This window comes from Hemitrygon akajei, chromosome 17 (assembly GCF_048418815.1).
Source record: "Hemitrygon akajei chromosome 17, sHemAka1.3, whole genome shotgun sequence".
NCBI classification, from domain to species: domain Eukaryota; kingdom Metazoa; phylum Chordata; class Chondrichthyes; order Myliobatiformes; family Dasyatidae; genus Hemitrygon; species Hemitrygon akajei.
This window is the reverse complement of record NC_133140.1, coordinates 28,962,497-28,976,219: the sequence shown is the minus strand read 5'-3', so window position 1 is coordinate 28,976,219 and position 13,723 is coordinate 28,962,497. Positions and strand designations below refer to the sequence as shown.

The window sequence follows — 13,723 nt, the reverse complement described above, 5'->3', positions numbered from 1 at the left end:
AGAGTGCAATGCAGAAGGATAGTCAAACTGTTGAAGAGGGAAAATAGTCAAGGCCAAGTCCAAGGCCAAAAATCCTCCACCTCTTAGAACTGAGGGAGGGATCTTTAGCAACCCACTGGACAAGGCTTCCAGAAGCCAGGACTTCTGACAGGACAGTTTGGAAGGGCACTGCATTATCAAGTTAGTTTTCAGTCCTGGAGTGGAACTTGATAACAAAATTTTTGTGCACAGAAAATTATTACAACCGAACTATTCTGACCCAGTGGACCACCACTGGAGCAACAGAGACACCAGTCCCTGAGTGGATTCTTGCTTTCAGCAGCACCTTCTTCCTTTATGCTTTGTCACTTCTCTTCTAATATTTGTATATCTGTGCACTTGCAATGGTCTTGTGACACTGTAATTTCCTTAGGGATCTATAAAGTATCTACCTAGCTATCTATCATTACTTGACTAGGAGGAACACCACACTCAAGTGTGAGAGCCAAGTATCAGAATAAGGATTTAGTGCTTTCCCAGTGTCTATTATGAATAAACTCCTCTCGGGCTTCCAGCCGGGTATACGTATCGATTATAACCGATGTTTCGATGACAAACTCTGCCATCTTCAGGATGACGATAGCGGAGTTTATCATCAAACCGTTGGTTATAATCGATACCTGTACCCGGCTGGATGCCCGAGGGGAGTTTATATGTCAAGTATCAGAATCTTTATATGCCTGGAATTTCATTACGGGGTTCTGTCAAAATAGATAATTAATGTTCAAGTTCAAGTACATTTATTATTATCAAAAACTTTGAGATCTGCTTGCTGACAGGTAGCCAGAAAGCAAGAAACCCCAAAGGACCCAATTAAAGTAAAAAAAAAGAATAAGAATAAAAGACCAACACACGATGCTCAAGAGAAAGAAAAGAAAATACAAGTCAGGCAAACAACTGAAACGAACACCAGCATTCCGAACCAGAAGTAAGTCCTCAGAACTGAAGCCTGGAGTAGGCCCAAAGCCTCACTTATCAGAATTAAAGCAGAAAATACTGGAGAATCTCAGCAGGTCAGATAGCATCTGTGGAAGAGAAATGGAATTAACAATTCAGCTGGTGAAATCTTTGTTTGAGCACTTCAAACAAAGGGCATTTGTCCTGAAATGTGAGCTTGGTTTCTCTCCCACTGATATTGTCTGATCTGCTGATCATTTCCAGCATTTTCATATTTTATTAGGGATTCCCAGCAACTGCAGATTTTTGGGTGTTTTTCACTCACTTGATAAAATCTTTACACTACTCAAAGCAATACAGTACCGACTGAAGTAACAGCGCTTCGCTAAATTTGGTACAATATACTGTACATCAATAATATTTTCCTCAGCAAAGACTGGTAATGGCTCATGGCAACACACAGATAAAATGAAAAGCTACAAATAAGTGAAAAACTTACTACAGCTCCATTAAACTGGGACATTGTTTAATGATGGACGAAAGTTGTAGAAGGTGGGGTGCTTCGATTTCACACTGTTGCAGACTGTAAGGTAGAAAAATGTGCTTTGTATTCAGGACTGTTTAGAAGAAATAATTCATTCCTTGCAATACAGGTGTCCCCCGCTTTACCAATGTTCGCTTTACGCCACTTTGCTTTTACAAAAGACCTACATTAGTAACCTGTTTTCGCATTACAAAGAGGATTTTCGCTTTTACAAAAATTTTTCCGATATAAATTAATGGTTCTTCGCTTTATGCCACTTCGGCTTAACAGTGGTTTCATAGGAACGCTCTACCTTTGTAAAGGGGGGACACCTGTATTTTTACATTAATCCTTTACAAATGAACTGCCAGTATATTAGATTATAAAGATGACTGCAAAGAAAAATTCTTAAAGTATAATTTTGATAATCAAAGTAATTAAACTGACTAATTACCTGAGTAATCTGAGGGAAGGATAGGACGCTGTTTTGTCCATTCGGGTGCTGTAAAGAATAAGAAAGATCTGGGATCAGCCTGGGTGCACAGGAAGTCCCTGTATTGCAGCAGTCAGCGGCTCTGCCTCACAGCTCCCGGGACCTGGGTCTGAATCTGAACTCAGGTGCTCCCTGCATGGCGTGCCGTCGCTCCACCTACTGGGCTGAATGGCCTCTTCCTGTGCTGTAATAACTCAGTGAATTGTAAATGCTCATCATTGTTTCTGGGCTGGTGGGCCACGGCCTTGTAATGGTAACAACGCAGTCAGACACAGATTGTGTGCCCGCACGGCCTTTCATAGGCATTTATATAAAGGGTTACAGAAAAGAGGCTCCCACACTCTCCAACAAATTGAACGTTGACTTCTCTAACTTCCAGTAATTTCTCCCCCCTCTCTCTAGTTCATATCCCCATCCTGACTCCCCTCTTACCTCTTCTCCTCACTTGCCTCTCATCTCCCTCTGGAACACCTTCCTCTTTTCTCCCATCCTACACCATCCTTTCCCATCAGATTCCTTCTTCTTCAACCTATCACTTCCCAGCTTCTCACTTCATCCCCACCCTCATTGCTTCCAGCTTGTACTCCTTGCCCTCCTCTCAATTTCTTACCCTTCCCCCATCCTTTCCAGTTTTGATGAAGGGTCTTGGCCTGAAACATTGACTGTTTACTCCTCTCCAAAGATCCTCTTTGACCAGCTGAGTTCCTCCAGTACTTTGTGTGTGTTGCTCTGGTTTTCCAGCATCTTCAGAATCTCTTGTGTTAAGGGTATATCCTGTTGCTTTCATCAGGAAAATTCTTCCAGCATTTTGACTCTGCTCCCAAACTCTTCTCATTTTTAAGGAAGCACAGCCCAAGGTCACCATGGGATCAGTACAGGGCAGGATAACGATAGCAATCAGTGAGACGCTGGGATGGAGGCTGACAAAGACAAGTTCTTCATGTGGGGGCATTTGGAGTGACTGTGAAATGTGACATGTCCCAGGTGAAGAGATATGGCCCCTGTCTGGGGTACTGCTGCCCAAAGCACTGAGGGGGTTATAGTCCTTTCCAACAGCAACAGCCAGTACTCCAGCGTTAACAAAGTCATCATAAACATATGAAATTCTGCAGAAGCTGCAAATCCAGAATAATAAACACTTGATGCCATTGGAACTCAGCAGGTCAGACAGCGTCTATGGAGAGGAATAGATGCTCAATGTTTCAGGCCAGGACCCTTCATCAGGACAAGGTGAGGTATTGCCTGACCCCGTTTTGGAACAGCCAATATCAGCTTCAGTGGAAGAATTGACACTATGAATAGAAACCAGACAGATGAACATAGGAAGAAAGATCAGATAAAGATCGTTGAGCTCTGCTATTTGATTAAGCGATGGGTAGTCTGATCATGGCCTCAGCTCTACCATCCTGCCTGTTGGTTATTGCCCTTGCCAATTTTAATGACACCTGAGATTTACGTACCCATCAGAAGTTCGGCAATCACTGTCCATTAGCCTTATTAAAGCTTGGTTCGCCTTTATCCTGAAAAGTACATTTTTATTGATCAATCTAATCAGTCAAACAATCTCAAGCAGAACAGCAAGCAAAGATTCTTAACAATAAATAAGGGAGAATCCGTGGAAAAACCTCTTCCAGTGATTTGACCTTCAGTCTTCTCTGCAACCCATTTACACGACAGTGCTGCAGTATCTGGTTGGCAAGAAGATGTCACTAGATGTCAGCAGGAAACCTTTTGATTTCTGTCTAGCTGAGTGTCCAGGAGCAGATAGATCCCAAAGGCAAGGAGGACGAATTACGAGAATATCCAGGTTCATAAATTTGGGTTTTATTGCGGTGGGTCTAGAGAAATGAGGCTTTGATCAAGGAGGATCATATAGGAGGAGAATTTAGTGTTGTAGACAAAGAGATGATAGTTCCTTGCTGTCAGGCTGAACAAAAGAAGAAGGGAGTTTGGGTTTTCAAATCATTGTGAGAGAGTGAGTGCAGCAAAGGCTCACTAGACTGACCCTGGGCTGGGGATTTGACCAATGAGAAGAGACTGGGTGGACTCAGCTATCATTCTTCTTGGGTCTAGATGATCTCTTTGAAGGATCTAATATTTGAATGAGGCTTGACAGGATAAGGAGCTGGGATTTCCCTTGCCCGACTGTCTAAGACTGGTGAATAACAGCGAAATCAATAGAACTTTCTTCATCTGAAAGGTGCTGAAGGCTTGAAATGCACATCTTATTGGGCTGTTGAGGCTCAGTCACTGAGAATATTCAAGTCAGCAAGTTACAGACTTCTAATATTTAACCTTTAATATTTAGTTATGGGATTAGTGCAGGAAAACGGTGCTGAGTTGAAAGATCAACTGTGATATTATTGACTCTTGGAGCAGCCACAGAGCACCATATAGACTACTTCTACTCCTCAATCTAACGTTCTTAAGTTAGGAAACACTTCAGAAAAGCAAAAAACTGGAATTCTCTCTCACAGTTCTCCGGACCGGAGTGTATTAGTTATGCGGAGAGATTGCAAAAGCTGGACTTGTTTTCCCTGGAGCAAGGGAAGCTGAGGGGACAGCCTGATAGGTACATAATATCCTGAGAGGCAGAGCTAGGGTAGATAGTCAGGACCTGCTTCCCATGGTAGAGCTATCAAAACAAAGGAGGCATAGATTAAAGGTGAGAGGGAGTTTTAAAGGGAATATGATGAGTAAGATCTTTTGATGCAGAGAATAGTTGATATCTGGAACTCACTGCCAGAGGGGGTAGTGGAATGATATACAAATATTACATTTAAATGGCCTTCAAACAGACATTTAAATAAGTATGGCGCAGAAGGATATGATGCTTTCGTAGGTAAATGGGATTAATGTTGATGGGCAAAGAGGCCGTTGTGGACGTATAAGACCCATTTCTGTGATGAATAGCTCCGTAAAAGATTGACTTTTGGGGCAGCATAGAACATAGAAACCTACAGCATATTATAAGCTCATGTTGTGCTGACCATGTAACCTACTCTAGAAACTGCCTAGAATTTCCCTACCGCATAGCCCTTTATTTTCCCAAGCTCCATGTACCTATCTAAGAGTCTCTTTAAAGACCCTATTATATCCACCTCTACCACCGTCGCTGGCAGTGCATTCCACACACTCACCACTCTCTGTGTGAAAAACTTACCTCTGACATCCCCTCTGTACCTACTTCCAAGCACCTTAAAACTGTGCCCCCTTTCTCAGCCCTGGGAAATAACCTCGGGCTATCCACATGAACCATGCCTCTCATCATCTTATACACTTCTATCAGGTCACCTCTCGTCCTCCGTCACTCCACAGAGAAAAGGCCAAGTTCACTCAACCTATTCTCCTAAGGCATGCTCCCAAATCCAGGCAACATCCTTGTAAATCTCCTCTTAGATTTCATGAAAGGAGTCGATACATCATTGAGAGTGAGGGGTAATAAGGGATATGGAGCTGGGCCAGGTGAGGAGAACTGAGGTTCAAACCTAGTGATGTAGCACTTGGCCCTGTCAATGTGAACTTACGGTCCTGGCCAAATGGATCCCTCACTGTCACACTTCCAAGTAAGCCAAAAGGAAGATTGAACACCAACATCTGATGCTTGAGCACACAGCTGAACACAGGCTGGTACTTGTGGTGGATCAGTGATTCACAGACCACATTAAAGCACTCAGGGCTTAACAAAAATTATGTCTGGCACTACAGATAGTTGACTTTGCTTTTCAATTCCCCTTGACAACAGGCTTCCACAGATCACTAGAGAAACCTCAGATGCCTCAGACATGATACAAAGCTTAGATGTTGGTTTTCAACTGCAGGTGTACATAACATTATCCAACAGCAGCTTGAAAATTATGTCCTTCTGATAGGCTAGATGACCTAGACAGCTCACATCTCCTTTAAATCTCTTGGAAATAAATTAATACTGCTATAAGTAATCTCAAGAAAAGTTAATCTTACTGAACTGCTAGGTCTGTGTTTTTACCAAATGAGTAGTCTTCATGAATGTTCTGCTAATCTACGTGTCCTGTGTCAGTGATTGTGTGGATCCAATCAAAATAATCCAGGGAACGTGAGTATGAGGGAATACCATGGAGCAGCTCGGTTATTCCTGCTTGCCAATTTCTGCGAAGGCCCCATTAAATCCAGCCTAACTTTACACTCATTAGCTTTACTGAGACAAGCTGAAGTTACATGGGGAACAAGCCAAACACCTGACCCTGGTTCAGTCCACGTCTACATCAAAGTAGTTTTCCAGCAGTACTTACATCAAGCTTGAACATTAAAGAATCATAAAACAGATACTGTAGTCTATTACTGTAATGTTGATATAAACCACCAATCTGATAAAGAGTGAAGTTCTAACCTAATTTCCGCAATATTCAGATGGGTTTGGACACACTTCACAACAAGGTTAGCAGAATCTGCTCCATGTATCCACAGCTCTTCAAACCTGAAACAGAAACCAGAAACAACACTGCCAACAACTGCCTTCAGTTTTAAAACACTCGAAATTCTGACAGCAACAATCTTGGGGTCAATTCTGAAGCCCTTCAGCCCCCCATTGTTGAAATATGCTAGTGTCCAAAAGAGGATAAAGGGTCAAAAAGGATTCCCTCCATAATGTCTGTGTTGGAGAGAAGGGGGGGGGTAAGAGAGGGAAGGTGGGAGTGGGGAAGAGGGGTGGATGAGTGGAGAGGGGTGGGGGGCAAGGGGTGGAGAGGGGAAGGGGGGTTGGAAGAGGGGAGAGAGAGAGGGATTTGCACATTTGGACACTAATTTTTCCCCATTCTTCTTTATAAAATTGCTCAAGCTCTGTCAGATTGCATGGGGATTATGAGTGAACAGCCCTTTTCAAGTCCAGCTGCAAATTCTCAATGGGATTGAGATATGGACTCTGACTTGGCCACTCAAGGACTTTAACTTTGTTGTTTTTAAGCCATTCCTGTATAGCTTTGGCTTTATGCTTGGGGTCATTGTCTTGCTGGAAAACAAATCTTCTCCCAAGTCGCAGTTCTCTTGCAGACTGCATCAGGTTTTCCCCCAGGATTTCCCTGTATTTTGCTGCATTCCTTTTACCCTCTACCTTCACAAGCCTTCCAGGGCCTGCTGCAGTGAAGCATCCCCACAGCATGATGCAACCACCATCAAGTTTCATGGCAGGGAGGGATGGTATGTTTCTGACGATGTGTGGTGTTTGGCTTATGCCAAACACAGCGCTTAGTCTGATAGCCAAAAGCTCAATTTCATTTTCATCAGACCATAGAACCATCTTCCAGCTGACTTCCGAGTTTCCCACATTCCTTCTGGCAAACTCTAGCTGAAGTTTCACATAGGTTTTTTCAACAGTGGCTTTCTCTTTGCCACTCTCCCACAATGCTGCGACCTGTGAAGAACCCGGGCAACAGTTGTCGTATGCGCAGTCTTTCCCATCTCAGCCACTGAAGCTTGTAGCGCCTTCAGAGTTGTCATAGGTCTCTTGGTGGCCTCCCTCACTAGTCCCCTTCTTGCACGGTTACTCCGTTTTTGAGGACGGCCTGCTCTAGGCAGATTTACAGCTGTGCCATATTCTTTCCATTTCCTGATGATCGACTTAGCTGTACTCCAAGGGATATTCAGTGACTTGGAAATGTACTTGTATCCATCTCCTGACTTGTGCTTTTCAATACCCTTTTCACGAAGTTGTTCTTTTGTCTTCATGGTGTAGTTTTTGCCAGGATACTGACTCACCAGCAGTTGAACCTTCCAGATACAGGTGTATTTTTACTACAATCAATTGAAACACCCTGACCGCACACGGTGATCTCCAGTTAACTAATTATGTGATTTCTAAAATCAATTGGCTGCACCAGTGATGATTTGGTGTGTCATATTAAAGGGGTGAATACTAATGCAATCAATTATTTTGTTTTATATTTGTAATTAATTTAGATCACTTTGTAGAGATCTGTTTTCACTTGGATACAGAAGTGTCTTTTCCTATTGATCAGTGTCAAAAAAAAAGCCAAAATTAAATCCACTGTGATTCAATATTGTAAACCAATAAAAGATGAAAATTTCCAAAGGGGACGAGTACTTTTTATAGGCCTCGTAGATAGAGGGAGAGGCAGACAAACCGACATAGACAGAGGCAGAGAGGAAGTCCAGAAGATTGCTGTGTAAGGGTGTTGGAGTGTCTCTGCCAGTGCAGATAAAGATAAAGTGAAAATAAATAACTGGCAACACCCTTCCTTTGCCCCAAGTCAGTAACAAACATACCTTACTGTTAATGTTTTAGGATAAAAATTCAGTGTCGCACAAAGGTTTTCAAAAGCAGCAAGAGAAATCCCATTCTTCTGTAGACTGGAAAATAAAACAATAACATTTTAAATTCTGCATTTGACATGAGTGGGACAGTAAGGACTTGTCCCACAGCTTATCTCTGCATCCCGCACGGAACTATCAGGTATCATGATATTTTTTCGGAAATATATAGCAACATATCATGAAATCTGAAACAGACTGTACCAGCTTTGAAATCGCATCTGATTCCCTTCAATAGGAAGCCAGCAGAAAGCATACTGTAAATAGCTGAGGATAGTCGGACGACGTTGTGTCCCCATAAATTCTTGTGGTTTCCGAATGGAGTCGTAGTGGGAATTGAAAACAAATAATTGCAGATAATGTAGAGTACTGTGCAAAAATCTTAGGCATCCTACCATATGTATATGTGCCTAAGACTCTTGCACAGTACTGTAGTAATTTAATGTATTGCACTGTAGAACTGTCTGTGGTGAACTAGATATACCTGTCTGACTGCTCCTGTGGCTCCTCCCACAGACCCCTGCTGACTGCTCCTGTGGCTCCTCCCACAGACCCTGCTGACTGCTCCTGTGGCTCCTCCCACAGACCCCCTGCTGACTGCTCCTGTGGCTCCTCCCACAGACCCCCTGCTGACTGCTCCTGTGGCTCCTCCCACAGACCCCCGCCGACTGCTCCTGTGGCTCCTCCCACAGACCCCTGCTGACTGCTCCTGTGGCTCCTCCCACAGACCCCCTGCTGACTGCTCCTGTGGCTCCTCCCACAGACCCCTGCTGACTGCTCCTGTGGCCCCTCCCACAGACCCCTGCTGACAGCTCCTGTGGCTCCTCCCACAGACCCCCTGCTGACTGCTCCTGTGGCTCCTCCCACAGACCCCCCGCTGACTGCTCCTGTGGCTCCTCCCACAGACCCCCCACTGACTGCTCCTGTGGCTCCTCCCACAGACCCCTGCTGACTGCTCCTGTGGCTCCTCCCACAGACCCCTGCTGACTGCTCCTGTGACTCCTCCCACAGACCCCTGCTGACTGCTCCTGTGACTCCTCCCACAGACCCCCTGCTGACTGCTCCTGTGGCTCCTCCCACAGACCCCCCCCCCGCTGACTGCTCCTGTGGCTCCTCCCACAGACCCCCCCCCTGCTGACTGCTCCTGTGGCTCCTCCCACAGACCCCTGCTGACTGCTCCTGTGGCTCCTCCCACAGACCCCCCCCCTGCTGACTGCTCCTGTGGCTCCTCCCACAGACCCCTGCTGACTCCTCCTGTGGCTCCTCCCACAGACCCCCCCGCTGACTGCTCCTGTGGCTCCTCCCACAGACCCCCTGCTGACTGCTCCTGTGGCTCCTCCCACAGACCCCTGTATAAAGGCGACTGTGGGTTGCTGCTCTCCCTCATTTTCCCCAGGATGTAGTGTTGTTTATTCTTCCAGTCAATAAAAGCCGATATCTCGCTTCCTAAGTCTCAGCGTGAGTTATTGATGGTGCATCACTGTCACAAAAAAAACCTAATTTCATGGCCTATGTGAGTGATGATAAACCTGATTCTGATATGGGCCTCTTTTTTGGACTGGGAGTGGGAAGGGGTCTGGGAGAGGGGAGTCATGGTTGGGACAAGGGGCAGGGAGAGGGAAGCACCAGAGAAACATTCTATAATGATCAATAAACCAATTGTTTGTAACCAAATGACCTTGCCTGGTGTCTCAGGACTGGGTGTGCCTGCACCCATGCCACCCCCTTCCCCGGGCACTCCTTCTCTACCATCTTCCCACGGCACTCCTCCCTCACCATTCCTTACATCCTTTTCTCCCACCAGATTTACAAACTTGCTCTCCACTCCATGTTGACAAATACAGGACTGTCCAAAATTCTTAAGCACCCTCGCTATAAATATGTGCCTAGACTTTTGCACAGTACTGTAAATGTGCTGAAAATACTCAGCAGGCCAGCCTGGATTTGTAGTGAAATAATTAAAATTTCAGGTCAATTACATTTCATCAGAAGAGTTAGGACCAACTGCCAGATCATCAGTCCAAAGTATTCATCGTGCTTCTTCCTCCACAGGGGCTGCCTGACCTGCTGTCTATCTCTGGCAGTTTGATTTTTATTATTGCAGTAGGAACACACATTGATTGGTTACCAGAATTGCATGACCTACCTGTTTTTCACTTTTCAACTTTAAAATTAATCTCAAAGATTCAACGTCAACAAATTGTAATCTCAGTGTTTAGCACACTGATCCCATCAAGATTTATCTGTTGCTTTACATACACCGATGTTGGAGGAAACTGGCAGGGAAACTGACAGTATGAGTCCATGTTCATGTGAAAAATAAACCTGAATGTGAAGTGTAGAAAGCCAGAAGTTGTGGTCAAGGACTTGGCAGCAAGTTTAAGATCAGGTTCAAGTTTATTGTCATCGAACCATACAGATGTATCCTCCGGGATCAGGGTGCAAAACACAGTATGTATACCTCATATAGCACACAAAATAATATTAACACAATAATATTCACATAATTAAAAAGCAACAGCTCAAGAACTAAGCATGAGTCTGCACTAATTGCCACCTCGTCTTTTCCCCAGGGTTAGGCACAGGTTTAAGGAGAGAGGAGAGGTGTTTAGTAGGAACCTGAGGGGCAATTTTTTTCACTCAGAGGGTGGTTGGTACAGGAGCCTCAGGACTCACAGGACCAGGTTCAACAACAGTTACTACCCCTCAACCATCAGGCTCTTGAACAAAAGGGGATAACTTCACTCTTTTATCTTGTTATCACAGTGGTGGGGCTCATCAGCAAAAATGATGAAACAATGTACAGGGAGGAGGTTAAACACCTAGAGAGCTGGTGCAGTGACAACAACTTGATGCTTAATGTCACCAAAACCGAGGCGATGACGGTCTCAGCCTGAGCACACACCCCTCAGCATCAGCGGCTCCATAGTGGAGAGAGTGGAAAACATCAAGTTCCTTGGGGTGCAGATCTTGGACAATCTCACCTGGTCCAGGAACACCACTGGGATTGTGAAACGAGCCCAGTAGAGATTGCACTTTCTGAGGAAGCTTAAACAAGCATCACTCCCCACTAACATCTTAACTCCATTCTACAGCGGCGTGGTTGAGAGTGTGCTGACCTTTTGCATCACAACCTGGTACTCCAGCTGCAGTGCTGCTGACAAAAAAGCCTTGCAGAGGGTGGTTAGGGGAACAGAGAAGGTTATTGGGGTCTCCCTACCTTCTGTCCAAGACCTCTTTCAGAGTCGTTGCCTCCAGAAGACACGGTACATCATTAAAGACCCCTCACACCCTCTCCATGAACTGTTTGTTCTTCTGCCATCAGGTAAACGTTACAGGAGCATCAAAACTGAAACCACAAGGCTACTAAACAGCTTCCTCCCACAGGCAGTCAGACTGCTAAATAGCTGCTCTACCTGACTCTGCTTTGGACACTTTTAACTTGCACTGGACACTTATAACTTGTTTTTAACTGACATGTGGCTGTTGTGTTTTACTATTTATTGTTATGTTTATTATTTAGTGTTGCGTTTGTTATGTTATGATTGCACTGCCCCTGGGAAACGCTGTCTCATTCTGCCCTGCAGAGCTGATGTACGGTTAGAATGACAATAACGTTTTTGAATCTTGAATCTTGTTATTTCATGCTCATTATGTATTGCCATTTATTTATATCTGCATTTGCATAGTTTGTTTGCAGTTTACTGTTACGGTTCTATAGATTTGTTAAGTGTGACCACAGGAAAGGAAACTCAGGGTTGTATGTGCTGACATGCATGTACTCTGATAATAAATTTTACTTTGACTTTGAACAAGCTGCCAGAGGAAGTTGTTGAGGCAGGTACACTGAAACAATGTTTAAAAAGCTCTTGGACCGGTACATGGAAAGAAAAGAATGAACCAATCATGGTCAAATGGACTACCGGTAGTTTAAATGGGAACCTTGGTCAGCATGAACCAACTGGGCTGAAGTGCTGTTTCCATGCTCTAAGAAACCAGGACAAGGGAGTTATTAGTTTAAAATATTATTTTCCAAAGATTTAAATCACTAATGACTGGTTAATTTTAAGTTGTGGGTTATTGAAGTGTTTACTTTTTATAAAGTTCCTTAGCTCATATTGATGTAACTGGGTCAAGTTTTAAGTTGTTCTTGTAGGGGTTGCACTGTGTGTGACCACTCACTTGAGTTCTTCCAGATGTTTGAGATTACCCACGACCTGCACCAGATTTCCCATGTCTTCATCCCCCATTATGTTGTTGGTGAGCCTACGATTAAAAAGCAACAATTAAGCATCTCTTTTTAAACAATTTTTTCTCTGTAAGACATAACTTTCATCATTCACCAGCGACAAAGATAGAGTGTAGGAGAAACAATACCTTCAACAATACCTTTGCTGCAACTGTGCAAACTCTGCAAATAACTGGAACAATCATGTGGTGTACACCACAGGAAGTTGACTTCTTGCACAGAGCACAGGTTAGATTGCAACAGGTGTATTCAAAACTATAAAACGGTGTTCAGTTCTTGGAATCAGCATACAGTGAAGCTTTGTTGTCTAGTTTATAAATCCCATAGGCAGGATAACATGGGATTTTCAGCTTTGAAAGCAATGATGCGATGATGATGTTTGAAGAACATAAGGCGTTAAATCTTACAGCAGAGGGAGGTAGGTGCTGGGGTGAATGAATGCAAATTCAGAATCTTGCCCATCACATTAACTCTCTTGATCCCAATGACTGCAAAAAGAAATGAGATGCAATGAACTCCTGAATGGGGGGGATTTATTGACTATTGTAACCAAGGGAGATCACATGGCAAATAGCAGCTTTAAAGCTAACACTTGATCTGTGACTTCTGTTGTTAATGATGACTAACTATGGTTATGTATACATGTTAAGAGTCATTTTCATATACTTCATACTGTTGTAATCCTGTTACTTATATTTAATTCATTTACACTCTTTCATGTCTGAAATAGGCTTTGTTAATTAGCCCACCTTAACCCCTCTCTATTACCCCCATCACTGCACATTGTACTGTATATACATGCTATTATTAATGTATATACACATATGTTATTCCATATCCATACTTTAATTTCTAAACTTTATTTTATATAATTCTTTATAATTATTGAATGTTGTTGTTTTTGGGTGCATGTCACACCAACACACCTCAGAAAACTTCCTAATACAGGTGAACGAAAGTTCATGCAAGCAGTCACTGTTCTCAGTCCAAATGCCACTCCTGCTCGTCACGTAGATGAGATCCATCTCAGAGCAGACTCCTGGAAGGACCTCCACCCAGCTTGTTCAACGTTCTATGGGAGCAAGGTTTCCTCCACAGCCCAGTCACTTTGACACGCTGCTGCTGAGTTAAGCAGAGTATTTGGCTAAGTGGTCAGGAGACTCCTGGACTTGCACCGAGGTAGAGAGACGGTGAGGGAACGTGCAGTTAAATTCCG

General features: G+C 43.9%; 1 protein-coding gene across 2 annotated transcripts in view; it reads right to left on the bottom strand.

Moving 5' to 3' along the window:
• nlrc5 (NLR family, CARD domain containing 5) overlaps positions 1-13,723 on the bottom strand; it is a 219,569-nt gene that overhangs the window by 55,386 nt on the left and 150,460 nt on the right. For both annotated transcript variants that reach the window (XM_073069838.1, XM_073069837.1), the window contains exons 33-38: positions 12,441-12,524; positions 8,214-8,297; positions 6,322-6,408; positions 3,413-3,472; positions 1,914-1,961; positions 1,436-1,519 (exon numbers count right to left, since the gene is read on the bottom strand). In XM_073069838.1, the coding sequence (XP_072925939.1) occupies positions 1,436-1,519; positions 1,914-1,961; positions 3,413-3,472; positions 6,322-6,408; positions 8,214-8,297; positions 12,441-12,524 (447 nt within the window). The remainder of the gene's footprint in view (positions 1-1,435; positions 1,520-1,913; positions 1,962-3,412; positions 3,473-6,321; positions 6,409-8,213; positions 8,298-12,440; positions 12,525-13,723) is intronic.